General features: G+C 41.5%; 2 protein-coding genes across 4 annotated transcripts in view; one reads left to right on the forward strand and one right to left on the reverse strand.

Moving 5' to 3' along the window:
- The window catches only part of LOC307191844 (uncharacterized protein), a 98,923-nt gene that overhangs the window by 42,222 nt on the left and 33,437 nt on the right, over window positions 1–23,264 (forward strand). The window lies entirely within an intron of this gene.
- The window catches only part of LHFPL3 (LHFPL tetraspan subfamily member 3), a 599,911-nt gene that overhangs the window by 21,273 nt on the left and 555,374 nt on the right, over window positions 1–23,264 (reverse strand). The window contains exon 3 of one of the 3 annotated variants that reach the window (XM_079932083.1): window positions 14,437–14,515. In XM_079932083.1, the coding sequence (XP_079788209.1) occupies window positions 14,437–14,515 (79 nt within the window). Of the gene's footprint in view, window positions 1–14,425; window positions 14,516–20,852; window positions 20,990–23,264 lie in introns of those variants that run through there. The other 2 variants (XM_079932084.1, XM_079932085.1) reach the window with 2 other exon arrangements.

Here is a 23,264-nt window from a genome sequence, read left to right on the forward strand (position 1 = left end):
CACAGTTTTATAAGGAATGTATATTTTAATGAGTCATGTGTGTAATCCGTTGAAAGAGTCTAGAAAGTTTTCTTTTTCTTGGGTGGGTGCAGAGGTGTTAAATGAAGTTGAAAGACCAGGAAAGAAAATACTAAGGTCCTGTGTTGAAGAAGCGTTTTCTAATTCTGGGAAGGAAAAAAAAAAATCCCCAAAACTTCATGCTGCTTTCTGAAGTGCTACAGCCAAAGAAAATAATGTAGGCATAAGTTGAATTAACTAAGATGAGTACAAAATAGTGAATATGTTCAGAAGTGGGATATTATGATAAGTGGAAGAATTAGTACCTGCTCAGGAGAGAAGTTTGGGTCCTGGGACCCAGAGTGAGGAAGTTTGTCAGTAATCAGTCGAACTACAAAAGCAAAAGAAACACACGCTAAATCCAAAATCAAAATTAGAAAGTAATTCAACACCCATTTATGATAAAAACACTCCAGAAAGTAGGCACAGAGGGAACATACCTCAACATAAAAAAAGCCATATATGACAAACCAAAAAGCCATATATGACAAACCCACAGCAAACATCATTCTCAATGGTGAAAAACTGAAACCATTTCCTCTAAGATTAGGAATAAGACAGGGATGTCCACTCTCTCCACTTTTATTCAACATAGTTTTGGAAGTCCTAACCATGGCAATCAGAGAAGAAAAAGAAAGAAAAGGAATCCAAATTGGAAAAGAAGAAGTAAAACTGCCATTGTTTGCAGATGACGTGATACTATACATAGGAAATCCTAAAGATGCTACCAGAAAACTACTAGAGCTCATCAATTAATATGGTAAACTTGCAGGATACAAAATTAATGCACAGAAATCTCTTGCATTCCTATACACTAATAATGAAAGAGCAGAAAGAGAAATTAAGGAAACGATCCCATTTACCATCACATCAAAAAGCATAAAATACCTAGGAATAAACCTACCTAAGGAGGCAAAAGGATTATACTCAGAAAACTATAAAACACTGATGAAAGAAATCAAAGATGACACAAACAGAAGGAGAAATATACCATGTTCTTGGATTGGAAGAATCAATATTGTGAAAATGACTATACTACCCAAAGTAATCTACAGATTCAGTACAATCCCTATCAAATTACCAACAGCATTTTTCACAGAATTAGAACAAAATATTTAATAATTTGTATGGAAACACAAAAGACCCTGAATAGCCAAAGCAATTGTGAGAAAGAAATATGGAGCTGGAGGAATCAGGCTCGCTGACTTCAGACTATACTACAAAGCTACAGCAATCAAAACAGTATGGTACCAGCACAAAAACAGAAATATAGATCCATGGAACAGGAGAGAAAGCCCAGAGATAACCCCACACACATATGGTCATCTTATGTTTGATAAAGGAGGCAAGAATATACAATGGAGAAAAGACAGCCTCTTCAATAAGTGATGCTGGGAAAACTGGACAGCCACATGTAAAAGAATGAAATTGGAACACTCACTAACACTGTATACAAAAATAAACTCCAAATGGATTAACGACCTAAATGTAGACCAGACACTATAAAACTCTTAGAGGAAAACATAGGCAGAACACTCTATGACATAAATTACAGCAAGATCCTTTTTGACCCACCTCCTAGAGAAATGGAAATAAAAACAAAAAGAAACAAATGGGACCTAAAGAAACTAAAAATCTTTTGCACAGCAAAGGAAACCATAAACAAGACGAAAAGACAACCCTCAGAATGGGAGAAAGTATTTGCAAACAAAGCGACCAACAGGGGATTAATCTCCAAAATATACAAACAGCTCATGGAGCTTAATATAAAAAAAAAAAAAACAACTAACAACCCAATCAAAAAATGGGTGGAAGACCTAAATAGACATCTCTCCAAAGAAGACATGCAGATTGCCAAGAGGCACATGAAAAGCTGCTCTACATCACTAATTATTAGAGAAATGCAAATCAGAACTAAAATGAGGTAACACTTTACACCAGTTAGAATGGTCATCATCAAAAAATTTACAAACAATAAATGCTGGAGAGGGTGTGCAGAAAAGGGAACCCTCCTGCACTGTTGGTGGGAATGTAAATTGATACAGCCACTACAGAGAACAGTATACTATGGAGAACAATATAGAGCTTCCTTACAAAATTAAAATACAGCTACCATATGATCCAGCAATCCTACTCCTGGGCATATATTTGGAGAAAACCATAATTTGAAAAGATACATGCACCCCAATGTTCATTGCAGCACTATTTACAATATCCAGGACATGGAAGCAACCTAAATGTCCACTGATGGAAGAATGGATAAAGAAGATGTGGGATATATATATATATATATATATATATATATATATACAATGGAATATTTCTAAGCCATAAAAATGAACAAATTAATGCCATTTGCAGCAACATGGATGGACCTAGTGATTGTCATATTGAGTGAAGTAAATCAGACAAAGACAAATATCATATGATATCATATGATATTTAGATATAGTGAAATCTAAAAAAAATGGTACAAATTAACCTATTTACAAAACAGAAATAGAGTCACAGATGTAGAAAACACACTTGTGCTTACCAAGGGGGAAAGGAGGTGGGGGGAGGAGGGATAAATTGGGAGATTGGGATTGACATATACACACTACTGTATGTAAAATATATAAGTAATAAGAACCTGCTGTATAGCACAGGGAACTCTACTCAATACTCTGTAATGACCTATATGGGAATAGAATCTAAAAATGGGTGGATATAGGTATATGTATAATGGATTCACTTTGCTGTACACCAGAAATTAACACAACATTGTAAATCAACTATATTCCAATAAAAATTAAATTAAAAAAATTAGAAAGTAGAAATTGGGGGATGGAAATACTGACCTTATGAAATTTAATGTTTAAGTTGCCCCTCCCCCCAGATGTGGCCACCCCTAATGGACTGGCCATTTCTAAGTCAGTGGTTCTCACCTAGCATGCTTGAGACATTGACCAGGAGGTTATTAAAAAGTCAGATGCTAGGGCCCAGCTCAGATCTACCAAATCTGGGGAAAGGTTTCTGATTGAATTTTTTTTGTGTGTGTGTGGTACGCGGGCCTCTCACTGCTGAGGCCTCTCCCGTTGCAGAGCACAGGCTCCTGATGCGCAGGCTCAGCGGCCATGGCTCACAGGCCTATCCGCTCTGCGGCATGTGGGATCTTCCCGGACCAGGGCACGAACCCGTGTCCCCTGCATCGGCAGGCAGACTCCCAGCCACTGCGCCACCAGGGAAGCCCCTGAATATTTTTCAAAAGCTCAACAGGTGATGCTGATGCAGTTGGGTCTATGGCCCATACCATAAAGATACACTGAAGTAGACCACTGCTATGGACTGACTGTATCCCTCCCAAATGCCCATGATGAAGCCCTAACCCCCAGGCAATGATATTTGGAGATGAAATCTTTAGGAGATAACTGCTTTTAGGCGAGAGCATGAGACTGGGGCCCTCATGATGGGATTGGAGAAGAGACACCCAGGTACTCACTCCTTCTCCCTATGTGAGGACACAGCCAGCAGGCTGCTACTTTTGATCAAGGAAGAGGGTTGTCATCAGGAACTGATTCTGCTGACAACCTGATCTTGAACTCAGCCTCCACAACAGTGAGAAATAAATGTCTTTTGTTTCAGCCACCCATCTTTGGTATTTTGTCGTGGCAGCCCGAGCTGACTAAGACAAGCATGAAGTAGATACATGAAGTTGAGCCCCTCTGTAACGCTGGGAAAGCTGCAGTCATATCATAACACATGGGGTTTTTCAAATATTTTGAGGTCGTACTTTCTACACAAGTTCAAACTTATATTATGCTAGGCCTTGGGGGACCCGGCTGTAAATGCTGAGTCAAGCATCGAAGTCAGGGTCGGTGGGAATGGATTTGTTGAAGATGAACTCTTTGTTGAAACTCTGTCCTAGACAGACAGACCATTCCTTTTTTGCAGTACTTAGCAAGTTTTTTCTTCTTATAGTGTACATGCTTGCTTGGCCACTAGACCATGGGCTAGCTTCAAGGAGGCAGTACCATGATTGATCCATTTCTGCAGCCCCAGAGTTTAGCTTAGTGCTTGGCACACAGGAAGTGTTCAATTAATGTTGCATGAAATGCTTGTTACGTAAATTATACCTTCAAATCTTTTGAAGGATAAAGTTTTCTGCTCAAAAAAAAAAAAGCAACAACAACCCTTTTGATTATGGACATTTTCAAACATACAACATTAGAAAAAACAGTAAAATAAGCTCCTGTGCACTCGTCACCCTGCTTAAAAAATTATCAATCCATGACTAATCACGTTTCACCTATATCCTTCCACTCCCTATATCCCCAATTTCCACAACACACATGATCATTTTGACAAAAAACCCACACATTACCTCATTTCATCCATATTCCTCAGCATCTATCTCTTTGATAAAGACAATTAAAACAAAAGAAAACAGGACAAATATAACCACAATCACATTATCAAACTTGAAAAGATTAACCATAATTTTAATACCATCAAATATCCCGTAAGTATTCATATGTTCCCAATCGTATCATAAATAATATTTTTGTTTAGGTCTGTCTGAATCAGGATCCAAAGCCCACACTTCAAATTTGGTTGATCTGTCTCTCAAGATTTTTAACCAACCAATTCCCTTTCTTTCTTCCTGTTCCTTCAACTTTTTTTTTTTTTTTTTGCAACTTTTTGTTGTTGTTGTTTTTGAAAAAGCCAGATTATTTGTCCTGCAGAGATTTCCACATTCTGGACTTTTCTGATTTTATTTCTGTGGCATCGTATTCCCCTAACATGTTCCATACTCCTGCAAACTGGTAGGTAGAGTCATATCTAGAGCCTTGACAAAATTCAATCCCTGCCCCCCACCTCCCACCCTCTGCCCCACAATGGCTTATTTTTGGTAGGGGGTGGGGACAAAAATGCTTCTGTTATGGTTACTATTGTTGTTGGGTTTTTTTTAACTTTTGAATTTTATTTTATTTATTTATTTTTATACAGCAGGTTCTTATTAGTTATCCATTTTATACATATTAGTGTATATATGTCAATCCCAATCTCCCAGTTCATCACACCACCACCACTCCCCTGCCACTTTCCCCGCTTGGTGTCCATACGTTTGTTCTCTACATCTGTGTCTCTATTTCTGCCCTGCAAACTGGTTCATCTGTACCATTTTTCTAGGTTCCACATATATGCGTTAATACATGATGTTTGTTTTTCTCTTTCTGACTTACTTCACTCTGTATGACAGTCTCTATCTAGATCCATCCATGTCTCAACAAATGACACAATTTCGTTCCTTTTTATGGCTGAGTAATATTCCATTGTATATATGTACCATATCTTCTTTATCCATTCATCTGTCGATGGGCATTTAGGCTGCTTCCATGACCTGGCTATTGTAAATAGTGCTGCAGTGAATATTGTGGTACGTCTCTTTTTGAATTATGGTTTTCTCAGGGTATATGCCCAGTAGTGGGCTTGCTGGGCCATATGGTGCTTCTATTTTTAGTTTTTTAAGGACCCTCCATACTGTTCTCCATAGTGGCTATATCAATTTACATTCCCACCTACAGTGCAAGAGGGTTCCCTTTTCTCCACATTTCCCTTTCCAGCATTTGTTGTTTGTAGGTTTTCTGATGATGCCCATTCTAACTGGTGTGACGTGATACCTCGTAGTTTTGATTTGCATTTCTCTAATAATTAGTGATGTTGAGCAGCTTTTCATGTGCTTCTTGGTCATCTGTATGTCTTCTTTGGAGAAATGTCTGTTTAGGTCTTCTGCCCATTTTTTGATTGGGTTGTTTTTTCAATATTGAGCTGCATGAGCTGTTTTTATATTTAGGAGATTAATCCTTTGCCTGTTGATTCGTTTGCAAATATTTTCTCCCATTCTGAGGGCTGCCTTTTTGCCTTGTTTGTAGTTTCCTTTGCTTTTCAAAAGCTTTTAAGTTTCATTAGGTCCCACTTATTTATTTTTGTTTTTATTTCCATTACTCTAGGAGGTGGATCAAAAAAGATCTGGCTGTGATTTATGTCAAAGAGTATTCTTCCTATGTTTTCCTCTAAGAGTTTTATAGTGTCCAGTCTTACATTTAGGTCTCGAATCCATTTTGAGTTTATTTTTGTGTATGGTGTTAGGGAGTGTTCTAATTTCATTCTTTTACATGTAGCTCTCCAGTTTTCCCAGAAGAGACTGTCTTTTCTCCATTGTATATCCTTGCCTCCTTTGTCATAGATTAGTTACCATAGGTGCATGAGTTTATCTCTGGGCTTTCTATCCTGTTGCATTGATCTATATTTCTGTTTTTGTGCCAGTACCATATTGTCTTAATTACTGTAGCTTTGTAGTATAGTATGAAGTCAGGGGGTCTGATTCCTCCAGCTCCGTTTTTGTTTCTCAAGATTGCTTTGGCTATTCGGGGTCTTTTGTGTCTCCATACAAATTTTAAGATTTTTTGTTCTATTTCTATAAAAAATGCCATTGGTAATTTGATAGGGATTGCATTGAATCTGTAGATTGCTCTGGGTAGTATAGTCATGTTCACAATGTTGATTCTTCCAATCCAAGAACATGGTATATCTCTCCATTTGTATTATCTTTAATTTTTTTCATCAGTGTCTTATAGTTTCTGCATACAGGTCTTTTGTCTCCCTAGGTAGATTTATTCCTAGGTATTTTATTCTTTTTGTTGCAGTGGTAAATGGGAGTGTTTCCTTAATTTCTCTTTCAGAATTTTCATCATTAGTGTATTTTTCCCTGTAATTTATTTCTAATCTCATAGCATTGTGGTCAGAAAAGATGCTTGATATTATTTCAGTTTTCTTAAATTTACTGAGGCTTGATTTGTGACCCAAGATGTGATCTATCCTGGAGAATGTTCCGTGTGCACTTGAGAAGAAAGTGTAATCTGCTGTTTTTGGATGGAATGTCCTATATATATCAATTAAATCTATCTGGTCTACCGTGTCATTTAAAGCTTGTGTTTCCTTATTAATTTTCTGTTTGGATGATCTGTCCATTGGTGTAAATGAGGTGTTAAAGTCCCCCACTATTATTGTGTTACTGCTGCTTTCCTCTTTTATAGCTGTTAGCAGTTGCCTTATATATTGAGGTGCTCCTATGTTAGGTGCATATATATTTATAATTGTCATATCTTCTTCTTGGATTGATCCCTTGATCATTATGTAGTGTCCTTCCTTGTCTCTTGTAACATTCTTTATGTTAGAGTCTATTTTATCTGATATGAGTATTGCTACTCCAGCTTTCTTTTCATTTCCATTTGCATGGAATATCTTTTTCTATCCCCTCACTTTCAGTCTGTATCTGTCCCTAGGTCTGACATAGGTCTCTTGTAGACAGCATATGTATGGGTCTTGTTTTTGTATCTATTCAGCGAGCCTGTGTCTTTTGGTTGGAGCATTTAATCCATTCACGTTTAAGGTAATTATTGATATGTATGTTCCTATGACCATTTTCTTAATTGTTATGGGTTTGTTATTGTAGGTCCTTTTCTTCTCTTGTGTTTCCTGCCTAGAGAAGTTCCTTTAGCATTTGTTGTAGAGCTGGTTTGGTAGTGCTGAATTCTCTTAGCTTTTGCTTGTCTGTAAAGCTTTTGATTTCTCTGTCGAATCTGAATGAGATCCTTGCCAGGTAGAGTAATCTTGGTTGTAGGTTCTTCCCTTTCATCACTTTAAGTATATCATGCCACTCCCTTCTGGCTTGTAGAGTTTCTGCCGAGAAAGCAGCTGTTAACCTTATGGGAGTTCCCTTATATATTATGTGTCATTTTTCCCTTGTTGCTTTCAGAAATTTTTCTTTGTCTTTAATTTTTGCCAAATTGATTACTGTGTGTCTAGACGTGTTTCTCCTTGGGTTTATCCTGCCTGGGACTCTCTGCGCTTTCTGGACTTGGGTGGCTATTTCCTTTCCCTGTTAGGGAACTTTTTGACTTCCCTAACATGGGAAATATTTTCTTGGGTATTTCTCTCTCTCTTCTCCTTCTGGGATGCATATAATGCGAACGTTGTTGCGTTTAATGTTGTCCCAGAGGTCTCTTAGGCTATCTTCATTTCTTTTCATTCTTTTTTCTTTATTCTGTTCCGTGGCAGTGCATTCCACCATTCTGTCTTCCAGGTCACTTATCCGTTCTTCTGCCTCAGTTATTCTGCTACTGATTCCTTCTAGTGTAGTTTTCATTTCAGTTATTGTATTGTTCATCTCTGTTTGTTTTTTCTTTAAATCTTCGAGGTGTTTTTTCTTTAATTCTAGGTCTTTGTTAAACATTTCTTGCATCTTCTCGATCTTTGCCTCCATTCTGTCCTGGATCATCTTCACTATCATCATTCTGAATTCTTTTTCTGGAAGATTGCCTATCTCCACTTCATTTAGTTGTTTTTCTGGGATTTTATCTTGTTCCTTCATCTGGTACATAGCCCTCTGCCTTTTCATCTTGCCTATCTTTCTGTGAATGTGGTTTTTGTTCCACAGGCTGCAGGATTGTAGTTCTTGCTTCTGCTGTCTGCCCTCTCATGGTTACTATTGTTGCATAACAAATTATCCCTTAACTCAGCAGCTTAAATAACTTTTTAATTTTGCTCGTGATTTTACGGGTCAGGAATTTGGGAAGGAAAACAGGTATGGTTTATCTTTGCTTCAAGGTGTCTGGGGCCTTAGCTGGGGCTAAAAAACTGTACACACACCACAATACCAATATTACTACTGCTATATGGAATATAGTTTTAAATTTCTTTACAGTTTGTTATGGGTTGAACTGTGTGCCTCCAAATTAATATGCTGAAGTACCTCAGAATGTGACTGTATTTGGAGATAGGGTCTTCCAAGGGGTAATTAAGGTTAAGTGAGTTCATTAGGGTGGGTCCTTATCCTATGAATGGTCTTGTTATAAGAAGAGGAGATTAGGACAGAGACATGCACAAAAGACTGTGTGAAGATACAGGGTGAAGACAGCCATTGACACACCCAGGAGAGGAGCCTTGGAAGAAACTGACCCTGCTGAGTCCTTGATCTTAAGACTTCCAGCTTCCAGAACTGTGAAGAAATAAATTTTTGTTGTGTAAGCCACCCAGCCTGTGGTACTTTGTTATAGCAGCCCTAGCAAACTAAGACACAGTTCCTTTTTATCTTTAGGATGTATCATAGTAGGGATAGAGTCAATTTAATATATGAAGTTATTAGAAATAATTCCTTTCTGTATAGTTGCCACTAATTCGATACACAATTAGATTCATTTGTTTTATTTACTCTCAATCTTTAGGAATTTCTTTTTTTTAACCCTTTTACTAAATTTTGCTTTATTAAATTTTGCTTTATAATTATTTAAAGCATAGACATGGTTCCAAAGTCAAACCTACAAGATAAAGTACACTGACAGAAGTCTAGTGTCTTACTTCTCTCCCCTTCACTCCATCCCCCCCTCTCCTTACAGATAACCAATTTTACCAGTATTTGGTTTATATTTCCTTTAAAAAAGGCAAATACATATAAGTAGTTTCATTTCCCTTTTTCAGATATAGTAATATTCTCTACACACTGTTCTGCATCTTGCTTTTTTTCACTTAACAAGGTATCCCAGAGATCATGTTGATACACAGAGCCACTTCTTTTTTTACAACTGCACAATACTCGATTGTGTAGATGTCCCTTATAGATGGACATTTGTGTTGCTTCCAGTCTTGTGCTATTATATAAAGTGTGCTGATAGCTTCTTTGAGTGTCTGAGACTTTAGGATGAAATCTCATTAAATCTGCCAGTGTCCTACATCCATCCCTGTCTCAAAGTGAGCTGTTGGTATAGTTTACCCTGATTGCTAAGATATTCCATCTTCCACTCTTTCTTATCTCATTTGGTATAGGAACTCCTTAGCATGAATAACTCAAGCCCCTATATTCAAAATAACACCCATTGCGGTTTTGAAGAAAAAAAGCAGCAATCTCTAGTTCTGCAACTTAGTCTCCTCCCCCTCCCTCCTTCCTCCCCTAAGTAAGACCAAACAAAGTCAGGGATTGTAGGAATGTTTCTCGTTCAGCATTCCTTAGATCTGGACGAGGAGTCAGACCACATCTTAGGTACCATCTCCCCATCACTCGTGTGGAGAGCAACCTTCCAGTTCACTTACTTATTTACCAAATATTTAATAAATGTTTGCTATGTGTCAGACACCATGCTAGGTGCTAAAGACAAAGCAGTGAATAAGACAACCTCAGTTTCTATCCTCCTGGAGCTCAGACAGTGGCCCTTAGATCTTGTGACTGGCTGAAGCCATTTCAGTCAACACATAAAACAGCACTTACTCATCCTTCTCAAGGAGCTCACAGCTTCAAGAATATCATCATCTTGGGCTTCCCTGGTGGCACAGTGGTTGAGAGTCCACCTGCCGATGCAGGGGACACGGGTTCGTGCCCCGGTCCGGAAGATCCCACATGCCGCGGAGCGGCTGGGCCCGTGAGCCATGGCTGCTGAGCCTGCGCGTCCGGAGCCTGCGCTCCGCAAAAAGAATATCATCCTCTTCCCAAGGTCAACACCAGACTGAGACTTTCTCCTCCTTGTACAGAAAGTGATGGGAAAAGGCCCAAAAGGTTTGGCAATACTTCCAGGTATTCACTCTTAGGTGTCCAGATTGTAGATCCAATGGGAGCAACTGCTCTAATTCTAACAGACAGTAGCCAGACTTTCCTTTACATGCCTCCTCTAAATCAATAATGCCTCAGTCTTAATTTTGCATTTATTTTGCTCTGGACTCCCAGGTTCTTTTTATAACAGCACTAGTCACCATACATTGAATATTTACTATGCTCCAGGCATCGTGCTAAGTCTTTTCCACTTAAATCATGTAGTTCCCCCCAGTTATAGGGTAGGTACTATTTTTATTATAGAGGCAGACACTGAAGTTTAGGGATGTTAAGTAACATACTCAAGCTCACACATCTAATAAGGGCAGATACAATCAGAGAAGTCACACCGATGAGGGTAAGGCAGTCTCTGGTATGACTGACAGGCTACAGTCAGAATAATAATAGTAACAGCTAACTTTTATGGAGCACTTACTGTTGTACCAAGTACTAAGTGTTTACACGTTAGGTTGGAAAAACTTATTGCTCACCTCTGATGTTTCCTTCCGCACGGGGGAAGCTCTTCTGGCAGATTTCTGACCTCGCCCTTTTCCTTGACTCACTCCTCCCCAACAGTGGGGAGGGACAGGAGGACGGGAAGGGGAGGAGAAGCAGCTTCTCAGTGGTGAGTGTGGGGAGTACGGACCCCAAATGCATAGCTCAGCCTCTCTCTGTCTTCCTTCTCTTGCCAGCCAGCCTCCCTTAGAGCCTCTATTGGCGCTCTTCTCCCGTGATGCGTGGTTTACAGGGACAGTTCCCACCTGGGAGGACTGCTCCAGCCTGTGTGGGTACCCTGCCTAATTCTGGGGTTCACTTACCCACACGTATAAACCACTGACTCCCATATAAAACCTATCAGGATAAAGTTGGTATTTTGATCCCATTTGTTTGATTTCTTTATGCCCATCCCTAAATTAGAGCTTTGTAAGGGATGAGGGGGTGTCCTTTATTATATCCTCTTGAATCCCCAAAATAATTAACTCATTTAATCCTGGGAAGACTTCCATTAGAAACGTACTCTTCCCCTCTCACATGAGGAAATAAAGCAGTTCTCATTTGGCCTCTCCCTTGAAGGATAAATATTTGCTCTTAGTTCAGGATCAGATGAAACTAAAGCACATGAGAGAGTCTGCAAATTGTTAAAGCTAAACAAACAGAAGGCCATAAGGGCGGTGGTTCTGGCTCGGACCCCGGCAGTGGGATCCCAATCGGTTCCTTTCCGGCTTCCGGCTCCTGTATCTGTAAAGCCAGGGGTCCGAGCGCCTGCCGCTGGCAGCTCGTTCCTGCTCTACCGTTCAGACTGTGAGTCAGTGGTGACTAGCCTCTGACTGTTTCCCCTGACTTCCTCTGCGTCACTGAGGACTTTTGGAGGCCGCCTTTTCCCTTGATCTAGCTGGGTCCAGTCCCTGGGGGGTCACGAGGTGCTTCAAACTCCCCCTCGGTAACGGGCTCTGCCTTCTGCGGTTTGCTGCTTGCTTGCCTCTGGTTGCGCAGCAACATAACACACGCCCACACCTCCGGTTCGAAGAGGCTGATCTGCTGTCAGGCTCTCGTTGAAGGGGTTCCCCCAGGCCCTCTGCTGCATTTCCTTGCTTTCTCAGAGGGGCCAGATGATGGCGAAAGAAAACCCCTAGTCATTCCTAGGGAGATGTCGGGGCTGAAGTGGAAGTACGCAGACCTCTTCCCAGATAAAAATGCCCATCTCCCTCAGGTCAGCGTTAGGAAGAAAGACCTCACGAGATCCAGGCTTACTCTTAAGAGCCTGATTTCAGGACAGTGAGTTCTGCTATTGCAAAAGCTTGCCCTTTGATTGGCCTCGTGGAATCTAGTTGGGTCACCAGATTCTGGGGAATAGAGGCCATGTGGCAGGCCTTCACCGTAAGTTGCATCTGATTCTGAAACTCCGGTGGTTTAACTCCGGAAGAAAGCAAAATAGCAAAGAACAGGAAGTGGAAAAAATATTTTGCCTAGTGGAAACTACCTCTCCTTCACCTGTGCTCCTCCAAAACAGCAGTCAAATTGGCACAGATACCGCCTCTTCTGGGGGGCATCCCCACAGGGTGCCTCCCCCAGAAGAACTTTGTTGACGAATTTGTTGCCCCAGTTCTTCAGAAGAGAGTTCTAAAGGCATCATTAGAGGAACTTGAGGCTGTGTCTCCCTGCTTCCAGAACAAGAGAGCTCACTCTCGCATTTTTGAAAAAAGAAACCTCAGTGGGGTCAGGACGTCAGCACAGAGCCAGGGCCAAGTTCTGAATTAGCTCAAGGGAAATCTTTACATACTGGGAAGTGCTGGGACAGCTCCTCCACAGGGAGGAGCAGAGATGTGTGTTTGCATTGGCCGAGGCGTACAGAGGAATAAGATAAGCACAGGTTTTGAAAGTGCAAAAGGGTGGGGAGGTCAGCGTGTACCAGAGGGAAAAGAACAGGCAGCCAGGATAAGAGACACTGCTCCGTCCTCCTGACCCTTTGCTCCATCCTCCTGACCCTTTGCTCTGTCCTCCTGACCCTTGCCCTCGCAGGACCTGTCCCATACCGCCACCAGCAGGCACTTCTTCGCTTAGGTGGAGGAGGGGGGTTGTGGCCCTGGGTGGCACTGTTCCCAGAATGAAAAATGCGAGTGTTGGCAACCATATCAAAGGCCTAGAATTGTTCAGAAACCTTTACACCTCTGATCACCAGACCACAGAGCCCAAGGGCCATTCAAGGCCGGTGGGAACTCCGGAACAATAGACTTGGCCCCCTGCTTATCTGTTTGCATAGCTCTCGGACGGCTGTAAATGGGCCCCAGACCAATCACCATCCTACTAATCTCCTTCAAGCCAGTTCTCACAAGTTACAGTCTGTACTAAAGCCAGCAGCAGTTAGAGACGGGAGCTGAGGTTAGGACACTCCACTCTGGAGAGACTGAAACTAGCCTGACTGAACTCAGTGAGGTACTCACCTCAGCACACAATTTCAGGGGGCACCAAAAAACTCAGTAATCGAGATAAATAATACTTAATGTAATCTTTAAAATGTTTTCTTTTGATAGTTTGTTCATCATGGATTATTTTGCATTAGTTTTGATTTTTTTAATGATTGTATCCAAATATGGTTTATCTTAATTACTGAGTTTTTTGGTGCCCCTTAAATTTTACACCTGAGGCGAGTGCCTTAATCACCTCACCCTAAACTCCACCCAGCTGAGAAATGATATTGTTCGCAAACATTCAGAAATCGGAGACGTGGAAAAGCCCCATGACAATTAATCAGGAGGTGAGGGTCCTTCAGAAGGTGTGGAAAGTGAGGCCCTGATATCCCAGGCCTGGATATTGAAGTTGGATGGAGATGTTAGAAAAGTCAGCCTTGTAACAGAGAATTCTGTCAGGGAGTCCGGCTGGAAAGCCCCCTCCAAGGGGCTCTATCCAGCCAACCTGAAACCTTTTACAGGGAGGCTGGGGCAAGCATTAGCAGTAGAATGTTGCCTACTTGGTATCAGCTGAGAAGCACTGAAAAGGCTCCTTTTCCCTAAGGTCATGGCAGGTATATACCATCAGTACCGTGGTCAGTCCTTTGGCTCTCTTGAAGTTGTCTTGGTTTTAAAGAACGAGCTGTTATAATACAACCATCTCTGTGGGAAACAATTACTGGTAGATATCTTAGCAGAGACGGACTTATTCATTCAACAAACATTCACTAAGCACCATGGACCAGACTAGAGCAAGATCTACCCTGCCCAATCTAACGGGAGTGACAGATAGGAACGTCAACTTACTGTACCAAGGTCAGGATCGAGGCCAGGGCAGGATGGTGGAAGGGCCCTTCATTCAGTTCAGATCTCCTTCCGTCTGCGACTGCAATATGTAAGGAAAAGCAGGATTCAGGGCAGGCTCCTGCCTGGGATTACAGAAGGGATGGAGACAGCTCTCAAAACACCCTTCACCTGTTTCTCAGATCTGCCTGGGCTTTGTAGGACGAAGAGTAGGCAGCCAGCAATTGGCTTTGATTCACAGAGGTCTTGCTACACAACTCCAGGGGGCACCATTCTCATAGAATATAGTGGCGTTGGACAGGATTGGGAGGGTTCTGTCCTGGCACAGTGAAGACACTCTCTGAGAGGAGGCTGAGTTTGCCCCTGAAGGTATATGGCTGAGCATCTGTGGGCCTCTGCACCAGGAATCCTGACCCTTGTGGGGTGGGAAGAAGAACCCAGATGGGCTCCGCATCTTGGATCTCTGCCTAGGGCTGACCTGACATTGTGAGAGTTTGTCCGGCTTTATGGCCCTGGCCCAGCTCCTCGGGTGAGAAAGGGGCTGTGACCCTAGTTAGGCGGCCTCCCTGGGAGACAGAAGCCATTCCACTGGTGCTTTCTTTGATGTGCTTCTCAGGGGAGGTGGCCCGGGAGCTAATCATTGATTGAGCAGCCTGGGAAATGACAGGAGAGCAGAGGACAGGAGTGTTTCAGGTTCCTGAAACCCGTCTCTCTTTTTAAACAACTACCCAACAAACACATATGCAGCACTTCTATATACATCTTCCTGTTTCTTTTCATGACAACTCTGTTATGATAGGTTCTATTATTCCCATTTTCCAATTGTGGAAATTGAGTCCTGAAAGGGGACATAACTTCTGGATAAGACAGTCAGTAAACGGAAAAGTTGGGATTGAACATTATACACCTGCGTCTCTTTCCCTGTGTCACTCAGGCCCTGTGACCCAAATGCTTCTATGCTTCAGGCCACACACTGGAGTCATCCTTTCCTCCTCGTCACTGCTCCTCACACACAGTCCTTGGCGGCAAGTATTTCTACCTAAGAATGGATTTCCATCTGCTCATTTTCCCTATCTCCCTGCCACTGTCCCAGTTCAAGCCATATTCATGGTTCTGCTGCTACTCTTGAACTCCCTAGGTTTTTTTCCTCTTCTTACTGGCTGTGTGTCTTTGGGCAAATTTCTTAACATCTCAGGGCTTGAGCGTTATCTCTGTAAAAGGGAACTGAGACTAGCACCACTGCACTGGGTTGTGCTAAAGATTAGGCGCCATGCTGTGTTTAGAGCAGTTCCTTCCAAGAGAAATATAAATGCAAGACTCATGTGTAATTTATAAACTTTTCCAGCCACCATATATTATTTTTAAATTTTATTGTATTTATTTATTTTTTATACAGCAGGTTCTTATTAGTTATCGATTTTACACATATTAGTGTATACATGTCAATCCCAATCTCCCAATTCATTACACCACCACCACCCGCCCCCACTTTCCCCCCTTGGTGTCCATACGTTTGTTCTCTATGTCTGTGTCTTTACCTCTGCCTTGCAAACAGGTTCATCTATACCATTTTTCTAGATTCCACGTATACGCGTTAATACACGATATTTGCTTTTCTCTTTCTGACTTACTTCACTCTGTACGACAGTCTCTAGGTCCATCCACGTCTCTACAAATGACCCAATGTTCTTCCTTTTTACGGTTGAGTAATATTCCATTGTATATATGTACCACTTCTTATCTATTCGTCTGTTGATGGGCATTTAGGTTGCTTCCATGACCTGACTATTGTAAATAGTGCTGCAGTGAACACTGGGGTGCATGGGTCTTTTTGAATTATGGCTTTCTCTGGGCATATGCCCAGTAGTGGGATTGCTAGGTCATATGGTAATTCTATTTTTAGTTTTTTAGGGAACCTCCATACTGTTCTCCATAGTGGCTGTATCAGTTTACATTCCCACCTACAGGGCAAGAGGGCTCCCTTTTCTCCACATTTCCCTTTCCAGCATTTGTTATTTGTAGATTTTCTTATGATGCCCATTCTAACTGGTATGAGGTGATACTTCATTGTAGTTTTGATTTGCATTTCTCTAATAATTAGTGATGTTGAGCAGCTTTTCATGTGCTTCTTGGCCATCTGTATGTCTTCTTTGGAGAGATGTCTATTTACGTCTTCTGCCCATTTTTTTTTTTTTTTTGCAGTACGTGGGCCTCTCACTGCCACGGCCCCTCCCATTGCGGAGCACAGTCTCCAGACGTGCAGGCTCAGCAGCCATGGCTCACGGGCCCAGCTGCTCCGTGGCATGTGGGATCCTCCTGGACCAGGGCACGTACCCATGTCCCCTGCAGCGGCAGGCAGACTCTCAACCACTGTGCCATCAGGGAAGCCCCCTTCTGCCCATTTTTTGATTGGGTTGTTTGCTTTTTTAATATTGAGCTGCATGAGCTGTTTATATATTTTAGAGATTAATCCTTTGTCTGTTGATTTGTTTGCAAATATTTTCTCCCATTCTGAGGGTTGTCTTTTCATCTTGTTTATGGTTTCCTTTGCTGTGCAAAAGCTTTTAAGTTTCATTTGGTACCATTTGTTTATTTTTGTTTTTATTTCCATTTCTCTAGGAGGTGGATCAAAAAGGATCTTGCTGTGATTTATGTCAAAGAGTGTTCTTCCTATGTTTTCCTCTAAGAGTTTTATAATGGCCTGTCTTACATTTAGGTCTTTAATGCATTTTGAGTTTATTTTTGTGTATGGTGTTAGCGAGTGTTCTAATTTCATTCTTTTACATGTAGCTGTCCAGTTTTCCCAGCACCACTTGTTGAAGAGACTGTCTTCTCTCCATTGTATATTCTTGCCTCCTTTGTCATAGATTACTTGACCATAGGTGCGTGAGCTTATCTCTGGGCTTTCTCTCCTGTTCCATTGATCTATATTTCTGTTTTTGTGCCAGTACCATATTGTCTTGATTACTGTAGCTTTGTAGTAGAGTCTGAACTCAGGGAGTCTGATTCTTCCAGCTCCAAATTTTCCCCTCAAGGTTGCTTTGGCTATTTGGGGTCTTTTGTGTCTCCATACAAATTTTAAGATTTTTCGTTCTAGTTCTGTAAAAAATGCCATTGGTAATTTGACAGGGATTGCACTGAATCTGTAGATTGCTTTGGGTAGTATAGTCATTTTCACAATATTGATTATTCCAATCCAAGAACATCTGTTTGTGTCATCTTTGATTTCTTTCATCAGTCTTACAGTTTTCTGAGTACAGGTCATTTACCTCCTTAAGTAGGTTTATTCCTAGGTATTTTATTCTTTTTTTTGCAATAGTGAATGGTATTGTTTCCTTAATTTCTCTGTCCGATCTTTCGTTGTTAGCATATAGGAATGCAAGAGATTTCTGTGCATTAATTTTGTATCCTGCAACTTTAGCAAATTCATTGCTTACCTCTTAGTAGTTTTCTGGTGGCATCTTTAGGATTCTCTATGTATAGTATCATGTCATCTGAAAACAGTGACAGTTTTACTTCTTCTTTTCCAATTTGGATCCCTTTTCTTTCTTTTTCTTCTCTAATTGCTGTGGCTACAACTTCCAAAACTATGTTGAATACTAGTGGTGAGAGAGTGGACATCCTTGTCTTGTTCTTGATCTTAGAGGAAATGGATTCAGTTTTTCACCATTGAGAATGATGTTTGATTTGGGTTTGTTGTATATGGCCTTTTTTATGTTGAGGTAGGTTCCCTCTATGCCCACTTTCTGGAGAGTTTTTATCAAAAATGGGTGTTGAATTTTGTCAAAAGCTTTTTCTGCATCTATTGAGATGATTATATAGTTTTATTCTTCACTTTGTTAATATGGTGTATCACATTGATTGATTTGCATATACTGAAGAATCCTTGCATCCCTGGGATAAATCCCACTTGATCATGGTGTATGATCCTTTTAATCTGTTGCTGGATTCTGTTTGCTAGTATTTTGTTGAAGATTTTTGCATCTATATTCATCAGTGATATTGGTCTGTAATTTTCTTTTTTTGTAGTATCTCTATCTGGTTTTGGTATCAGGGTGATGGTAGCCTTGTAGAATGAGTTTGGGAGTGTTCCTTCCTCTGCAAATTTCTGGAAGAGTCTGAGAAGTATGGGTGTTAGCTCTTCTCTAAATGTTTGATGGAATTCACCTGTGAAGCCATCTGGTCCTGGGCTTCTGTTTGTTGGAAGATTTTTTTTTTTTGCGGTACGTGGGCCTCTCACTGTTGTGGCCTCTCCCGTTGAGGAGCACAGGCTCCGGACGTGCAGGCTCAGCGGCCATGGCTCACAGGCCCAGCCACTCCGCGGCACATGGGATTTTCCCGGACCAGGGCACGAACCCATGTCCCCTGCATCAGCCGGTGGACTCTCGACCACTGCGCCACCAGGGAAGCCCTGTTGGAAGATTTTTAATCACAGTTTCAATTTCATTACTTGTGATTGTTCTGTTCATATTTTCTATTTCTTCCTGGTTCAGTCTCGGAAGGTTATACCTTTCTAAGAATTTGTCCATTTCTTCCAATTGTCCATTTTATTGGCATAAAGTTGCTTGTAGTAGTCTCTTAGGATGCTTTGTATTTCTGTGGTGTCTGTTGTAACTTCTCCTTTTTCATTTCTAATTTTATTGATTTGAGTCCTCTCCCTCTTTTTCTTGATGAGTATGTCTAAAGGTTTATCAATTTTGTTTATCTTCTCAAAGAACCAGCTTTTAGTTTTATTGATCTTTGCTCCTGTTTTCTTTGTTTCTGTTTCATTTATTTCTGCTCTGATCTTTATGATTTCTTTCCTTCTAACTTGGGCTTTTTTTTTTTGTTCTTCTTTCTATAGTTCCTTTAGGTGTAAGGTTAGATTGTTTATTTGAGATTTTTCTTGTTTCTTGACGTAGGATTGTATTGCTATAAACTTCCCTCTTAAAACTGCTTTTGCTGCATCCCATAGGTTTTGGATCGTTGTGTTTTCGTTGTAATTTGTCTCTAGGTATTTTTTGACTTCCTCTTTGATTTCTTCAGTGATCGCTTGGTTATTTAGTAACATATTGTTTAGCCTCCATGTGCTTGTGTTTTTTACATTTTTTCCCTGTAATTTATTTCTAATCTCATAGTATTGTGGTCAGAAAAGATGTTTGATATGATTTCAATTTTCTTAAATTTACTGAGGCTTCGTTTGTGACCCAAGATGTGATCTGTCCTGGAGAATGTTCCTTGTGCACTTGGGAAGAACATGTAATCTGCTGTTTTTGGATGGAATGTCCTACAAATATCAATTAAATCTATCTGGTCTATTGTGTCATTTAAAGCTTGTGTTTCCTTATTAATTTTCTGTTTGGATGATCTGTCCATTGGTGTAAATGAGGTGTTAAAGTCCCCAAATGTTATTGTGTTACTGTCGTCTTCCTCTTTTATAGCTGTTAGCATTTGCCTTATGTATTAAGGTGCTTCTATGTTGGGTGCATAAATATTTATAATTGTTATATCTTCTTCTTGGATTGATCCCTAGATCATTATGTAGTGTTCTTCCTTGTCTCTTGTAACATTCTGTATTTTAGAGTCTATTTTATCTGATATGAGTATTGCTACTCCAGCTTTCTTTTTCTTTTCTTTTTTTTTGTGGTACGCGGTCCTCTCATTGTCGTGGCCTCTCCCATTGCAGAGCACAGGCTCTGGACATGCAGGCTCAGCGGCCATGGCTCACGGGCCCAGCCACTCCGCGGCATGTGGGATCTTCCCAGACTGGGGTACGAACCTGTGTCCACTGCATTGGCAGGTGGACTCTCAACCACTGCGCCACCAGGGAAGCCCTCCAGCTTTCTTTTGATTTCCATTTGTATGGAATATATTTTCCATCCCCTCACTTTCAGTCTGTATGTGTCCCTAGGTCTGAAGTGGGTCTCTTGTAGACAGCATATATATATGGGTCTTGTTTTTGTATCCATTCAGCAAGCCTGTGTCTTTTGGTTACAGCATTTAATCCATTCACATTTAAGGTGATTATCAATATGTATGTTCCTATGACCATTTTCTTAATTGTTTTGGGTTCACTTTTGTAGGTCCTTTTCTTCTCTTGTATTTCCCACTTAGAGAAGGTTCCTTTAGCATTTGTTGTAGAGCTGGTTTGGTAGTGCTGAATTCTCTTAGCTTATGCTTTTCTGTAAAGCTTTTGATTTCTCCATTGAATCTGAATGAGATCCTTGCCGGGTAGAGTAATCTTGGTTGTAGGTTCTTCTGTTTCATCACTTTAAATATATCATGCCACTCCCTTCTGGCTTGTAGAGTTTCTGCTGAGAAATCAGCTGTTAACCTTATGGGAGTTCCCTTGTATGTTATTTGTCATTTTTCCATTGTTGCTTTTAATAATTTTTCTTTGTCTTTAATTTTTATTAATTTTGATTACTATGTGTCTCGGGTTTATCCTGCTCAGGACTCTCTGTGCTTCCTGGACTTGGGTGGCTATTTCCTTTCCCATGTTAGGGAAGTTTTTGACTTCCCTAACATGGGAAATATTTTCTTGGGTCCTTTCTCTCTCTCTTCTCCTCTGGGACCCCTATAATGTAAATGTTGGTACATTTAACGTTGTCCCAGCCAGTCACCATATTTAAAAAGGCAAAAATAAATAAGTGAAATTAGTTTTAGTAATATAATCTATTTAACACAGCATATAAACATAGTATCCATTTAACATGTAAACAGTATTTTTAAAATATTAATATTTATATTCGTTTTTTCATACTAAGTCTTCCAAGTCCAGTGTGTATTTCACTGTAACAACATATCTCAGTTTGGAGGACTAGCCACATGTCAAGTGCTAGTAACCACATGTGGCCAGTGGCTCCTGTACTGGGCAGCACAGGCTTAGCGTGCTCAGAGCAAGGCCCTGGTGCCTAAGTGTTCGCTCTTACAGTGGCATGTTTGCTATATATATATATATATGGTGGTACAGCTGTTCCATGGTCCTGGGGCCCAGGCACATACTTCTTTCTGAGCTCACTGCTTTTGCTCTTGCTTTCCCCTGCCTACTACCTTCACTATGGGAGGTTATGGGACTGACTCCAGGTGGGGCAGAAGCTCTGGCATCTGTTTCCTGCCAGCAGCCAGCCTGAAGGTGAGGCCCACCATACCTTAGTTTTCCTGTCTGCTAATGGGGAGCAGTTCCACTCAGCGAACTTAATTATATCCAATCAATCCTAATACAGTTAGTGTGTCTGGTGAGGCTCCCCAGAGTGGGAAGGCATATTTTGGTAAGGAGCGCTCAGGAAATGACCCTTTGAGTCAGGAGAAGAGGCATGTCCACATCCCTAGCCCCCTGCTGAGGAGGAGGGAGGCACCAGGAGCCACAGTGGAAGGTGGTAATTAGGGAGGGGTTTCCAGGGCAGAGCTCTGAGTCTCTGCAGAGCTTATGATGTCTTGCCATTTCTTTCATTTTAAAAGAGTTGGGCTGGAAGCATCTGGAGCCTGGAAGGACAGTCTGCCCTTCAGTGCGGTTTCCTGCCCCCATCCCTAATGCCACCCTCCTCTGCGCAAATACAGAAGCAGAACACTCTTCAAAGAGCTGTGTCAGGCAGGCCAGCTGCTGGCCCTTGCCCTCGGCTCAGCTGCTGGCACGGGCTATTGGTGCTGAGGGCCCACTGCCTTCCTGCCCAGAGCATCTCCATGACTTGGCTTTGCTCTCCTCACGTTTCTCAGGCATCCAGATGTATAAGTTTGCTGGGGCTGCCCCAACAAAGCACCACAGACTGGGTGTTTTATCATAAAAGAAAACTATTGTCGCACAGTATGGAAGCTAGAAGTCAGAAATCAAGGTGTGGGCAGGATTGGTTCCTTCGAAGAGCTGTGAGAGAAGGACCTGTTCCAGGTCTCTGTCCTAGCTTCTGGTGGCCTCCAGAGTTCCTTGCCTTATAGATGATGTCTTTTCTGTGTCTTTACATCATTTTTTGCTCTCTGCTTGTCTGTCTCGAGGTCCACATGTCCCCTTTTTATAAGGACCCCAATCAAATTGAATTTGGATCCACCCTAATGACCTCATCTAACCTGTCTACCTTGCTAAAGACCCCATCTCCAAATAAAGTCACCTTCTGGAGTACGAGGGGTTAGGATTTAAACATGTGAATTTTGGGGGGGACACAATTCAGTCTATAACACCAGCCTAAGCTCTTTTGGCAAGTGTGGGCATCTGTCCTCATACCTAGGAATCTAGAAGGTGGGTGAGCCTCTGAGCCTTCCAGGGCCAGGGACCATGTCTTCAAGCCTGTAGTTGTATCCAACAGAGCTGTCAGGATAATTGCCCGTAATTACGAAACCAGCTCACACAAACTCAGAATTCCCTGGGGCTGCAGGCAATACAGTGACCAACAAAACTCAGGCCCCTGCCCTTTAGGAAATGTAATTCAGTAGGAGAGATAAGACATTAACAAGATAGTAAAATACAGGACAGAGAAAGGTACAGAGAATAAAGCCATAGAAGAGGAGTACTTTCTTGTGGTTCAGAGGTAAGTGAAAGGTTCATGGAGATTCGCTTCCAAGGGTCATTCTGATTCCAAAGGCAAAGATGAGAAAGGTTGGGCATTCCGGGGGTGGAATTCCAGGGAAAGGTGGGTCTTCCAGGGAAGACTGGATTGCGTGGAAGTGGACGATGGAAGCAGCTAGGGTGAGAACAGGGTGGGAGAGCAGGACAAAGCCTAGTTGTGGTGGTCTTTTCCTGCCAGGCCATGGGGTCCATGGGGAGTTTTGCAGCAGGAGAACAACATAATGCAAATCACTGATTAGGAACATGAATCCGGTCGGTAAGAATGGGCTAGGAGGGGTTAAGACGGTGGAGTAGA

Source organism: Stenella coeruleoalba (genome assembly GCF_951394435.1).
Source record: "Stenella coeruleoalba genome assembly, chromosome: 9".
NCBI classification, from domain to species: Eukaryota; Metazoa; Chordata; class Mammalia; order Artiodactyla; family Delphinidae; genus Stenella; species Stenella coeruleoalba.